This window comes from Morus notabilis, unplaced genomic scaffold, assembly GCF_000414095.1.
Source record: "Morus notabilis unplaced genomic scaffold, ASM41409v2 Scaffold256, whole genome shotgun sequence".
Lineage (NCBI taxonomy): Eukaryota > Viridiplantae > Streptophyta > Magnoliopsida > Rosales > Moraceae > Morus > Morus notabilis.
In genome coordinates, this window is record NW_010367627.1 from 305,842 (window position 1) to 309,340 (window position 3,499).

Sequence of the window (3,499 nt, forward strand, 5' to 3'; positions counted from 1 at the left end):
TCGAAAAGGGCGTCGGGTATTCCCCGGTCGTCAAGGAGCTGATGCGCCGCGAGAACGTGTCGAGAATCAGCGGCAGGAGTGAGAGAAAAGTCACTGATTCTGGTGGAGGAGCGAACAATTACTCTTACATTACAAGGAGCCTGAGGATGATCAGCAAGAGAAGAGGGGTTGCTTTGATTAAAAGCGGCATAAGAGGCGTGGCGCATTCTATGAGCGGACTAATCTGCGAGAAAGAGAGGGAGACTCCACCGCCTGCATTGTCACTGCCGCCACCGCCGCCGCAGCTGTCACCTTCCCCGGCAGAGCAGAAACCGCCCGTGAAGAATTCGAATTCGAGTGCTTCGTCGGGGTGGATAAAAGTCCGGCAGAGCGGGAAGTTGTACAAGGAGCTGTCGGCTCTGCATTTGTGTCAAGAAATTCAAGCTCACGAAGGGTCTATTTGGACGATCAAGTTTAGCCCTGACGCTCGGTTTCTGGCGAGCGCCGGTGAGGATCGAATAGTTCGTGTTTGGGAAGTTCAGGAATGTGAAGTTATGTCATTGAGAGAAGAAGGGAATGCTCAAAACAACAGCAATACTAATAGTAGTAGTGGGAATGGTAATAGTAATAGTAATAGCGTGACCCCTCTTCATCCGTCGTTTTGTGCCTCATCGGACTGGTCAGACGCTGCAGCGGAGAAGAAGAAGAAATGGAAAGGAGGGGCTAGCAAAAGAGTGAATCATATTCCTGATTATGTTCATGTGCCTGAAACTGTGTTTGCTCTCTCGGATAAACCGGTTTGCTCTTTCAAAGGTCATTTGGATGATGTTCTTGATCTTTCTTGGTCTAGGTTACAGGTAACTGAGGTTGTGATCTGTAGTGGAGTATTTGAGAGATTTTGTTAATATTGTTTGTGATGATGATTTTGTTGTTGTGGATTTTTGCAGCTGCTGCTTTCATCTTCAATGGACAAAACTGTGAGATTGTGGGATTTGGAGAGCAAGAGCTGTTTAAAGTTGTTTGCTCACAATGACTATGGTAAATATTTTTCCTTTTTTTTTTTTTTTAAATAAGCAAAAATATATCAAGTAAAACAAAGATAAAAAAGAGCGAATTTTAGGAAAATTGACTATTTTCATCATTTAAAGTGATCCTCACTTTATGCTCTTAAGTTCATAGGACTTTTCTTGTCGTGTCTCAATTTTTAATAAGATTCTATTATGGATTGTTGTTTGGTTGTGCTTGTTTTGGCTTAATAATAATAATAATAATAATAATAATAAAACACCAAATTGTTTATGGGGTTAACTACTATAATTTTTATGTGGGGGGTTTTTTTTTTCCTCTCTCTCTCTCTCTCTTGGCAGTAACTTGCATACAATTCAACCCCATGAACGACGATTATTTCATTAGTGGATCACTTGATGCAAAGGTGAGGATATGGAGCATACCAGATAGGCAAGTTGTGGATTGGACTGATCTTCATGAAATGGTCACTGCAGCTTGCTACACTCCTGATGGCCAGGTAAATTCACCTCCATTGATTTTTCACTACTTTCTTGTTCCATTTTCACTTGTCAACTTCTTTACCATAATTTTTAGAAGAAAACTGATATGGGTTTTAAAAGTACTTCAGAAAATATCATCAAATCAACTTTGATTATTGTGTGTAATTTTAGTTTAGTGATGATCAATATGTTTCACATAATTTAGGGTGCATTCATTGGTTCACACAAAGGAAGCTGCCGCACGTACACTGCAGAAGGTAATAACAATAGAATATTGTCCATGTTCATTTATTATTTTACTTTTTGTACTATTTATTCAGACAATTGTTTGTTGTTTTGATGATTTAGATTGCAAACTGAGTCAAACAGGCCAGATTGATTTCCAAACCAAGAAGAAATTCCATGCCAAAAAGATTACTGGTTTCCAGGTAATTCTAGTTCCCCCCGTCCAAATACTCTTTTTTGCCCCTATAATCACTGGTTTTAATTCTGACCAAGTCAACAATGTATATTTCATCAACAGTTTTCACCAGCAAATCCATCTGAAGTGCTCGTTACCTCAGCCGATTCACGGATTCGAATTTTCGATGGTCCAAACTTCGTTCATAAGTTTAGAGGTATCTCCATCAACTCATTGGAACATTGTCTCTAAATATAGAACTACACTAGAAGAACTTTGTACTAAAAGTGTGAAATTGGACAAAACTTATGAATATCTAAAACAGTGCAAAACTGACAAGATATTTTTGTTGTAACTTGTATTTTTACATTATTGTAATAAAAATGATATTGGACTCTTTTCTACCTAACAGGTTTTCGTAACACAAGTAGCCAAATTGCAGCCTCATTCACTCAGGACAGCAAATATGTGATATCAGCAAGCGAAGATTCTCAAGTTTATGTCTGGAAACGTGAAGAACATAGACCCTCAGCCTCTGGAAAAAGAAGCTCAGTCAGTACCGCATCATATGAACAATTCCAATGCAAAGACGTCTCCGTAGCAATCCCATGGCCCGGCACCATAAAGGGTGAGCCACCGACGACATTGCCATTGCACTCAAAACGACACTCGAAACGATCGTCCTCACAGCCACCTTCGGCCTGCAGTTCACCAACTAAGGAAGACATCTCTGCTGCAGCAAACAGCAAGAAACATTTGCCACCTCTGCCAAAGAAAAGCGCGACCGAGAATAGCAGCCTAAATGTCACAGAAGAGGAGCTTGCTCTAGTCTCCCAGGTTGAATCCGAACACAATATTGGTGAGTCGTTCAATTCAGATGCCTCCTCAATTAGGTATGGCGACTCGCCTTCTATCTGTGCTACCGCGGCAACTCCATCATCCTATTGGTCTCCGTCTTGGTCGTGGTTTGACTATGGCAGCCATGGAAGCCATACCATTCAAGCAACGGCATGGGGCATGGTGATTGTGACAGCGGGGCTAGGCGGCGAGATCAGGGCTTATCAGAATTTCGGGCTGCCGCGGAAAGTCGGCCGGCAGACCAGCCTCTTTGGAGGTCCTACATAGGTTTTTAGTTGTAGTGAGTCGTAAAAAATATAGGATTGTAGATTTTTTTTTCCTTTTTTGTTAACAACATTTGTGACTTATAGGCTAAAAAAAATAAAAAAAACATAAACAAAAACCAAAAAAAGGAGCTTTGAGACTCCTGATGGTTGAGAGCTCGCAAGACATACATGTTAGCTGGGCAGGGGCTGCAGCCCCCTCTGGGTCTTAACTAGCTTCTTCCCTGGTTAGCCCCACATGTTACCCATATGTGTGGAGCCCGCTCTTATATCTTGCGAGTCCCTAGCTCAATGGAGTCCAATAGCAGTGCTCATAGGTGAATGTAGTTCTTTTTTGTTTTATGGGGTGGGAATATATATATATATATATACACACACACATACCAAAGGTTGTTACTTACATATGTTTGTAAATGTCAATACTTGTAAAACAAATTTTGTGAATTTATTCTTATGACCAATTAAATTTTGTTTCTTGAGGATTTACATGG

At 40.8% G+C, this 3,499-nt stretch overlaps 1 protein-coding gene across 1 annotated transcript in view; it reads left to right on the forward strand.

The window, feature by feature from the left end:
• LOC21404160 (WD repeat-containing protein 44) overlaps positions 1-3,181 on the forward strand; it is a 4,099-nt gene extending 918 nt beyond the window's left edge. Inside the window, exons 2-8 of the mRNA XM_024175492.1 lie at positions 10-836; positions 927-1,017; positions 1,347-1,504; positions 1,693-1,744; positions 1,836-1,915; positions 2,011-2,104; positions 2,300-3,181. Coding sequence (XP_024031260.1) covers positions 10-836; positions 927-1,017; positions 1,347-1,504; positions 1,693-1,744; positions 1,836-1,915; positions 2,011-2,104; positions 2,300-3,012 — 2,015 coding nt within the window. The 3' untranslated portion in view covers positions 3,013-3,181. The remainder of the gene's footprint in view (positions 1-9; positions 837-926; positions 1,018-1,346; positions 1,505-1,692; positions 1,745-1,835; positions 1,916-2,010; positions 2,105-2,299) is intronic.
• The last annotated feature ends 318 nt before the right edge of the window (positions 3,182-3,499 follow it).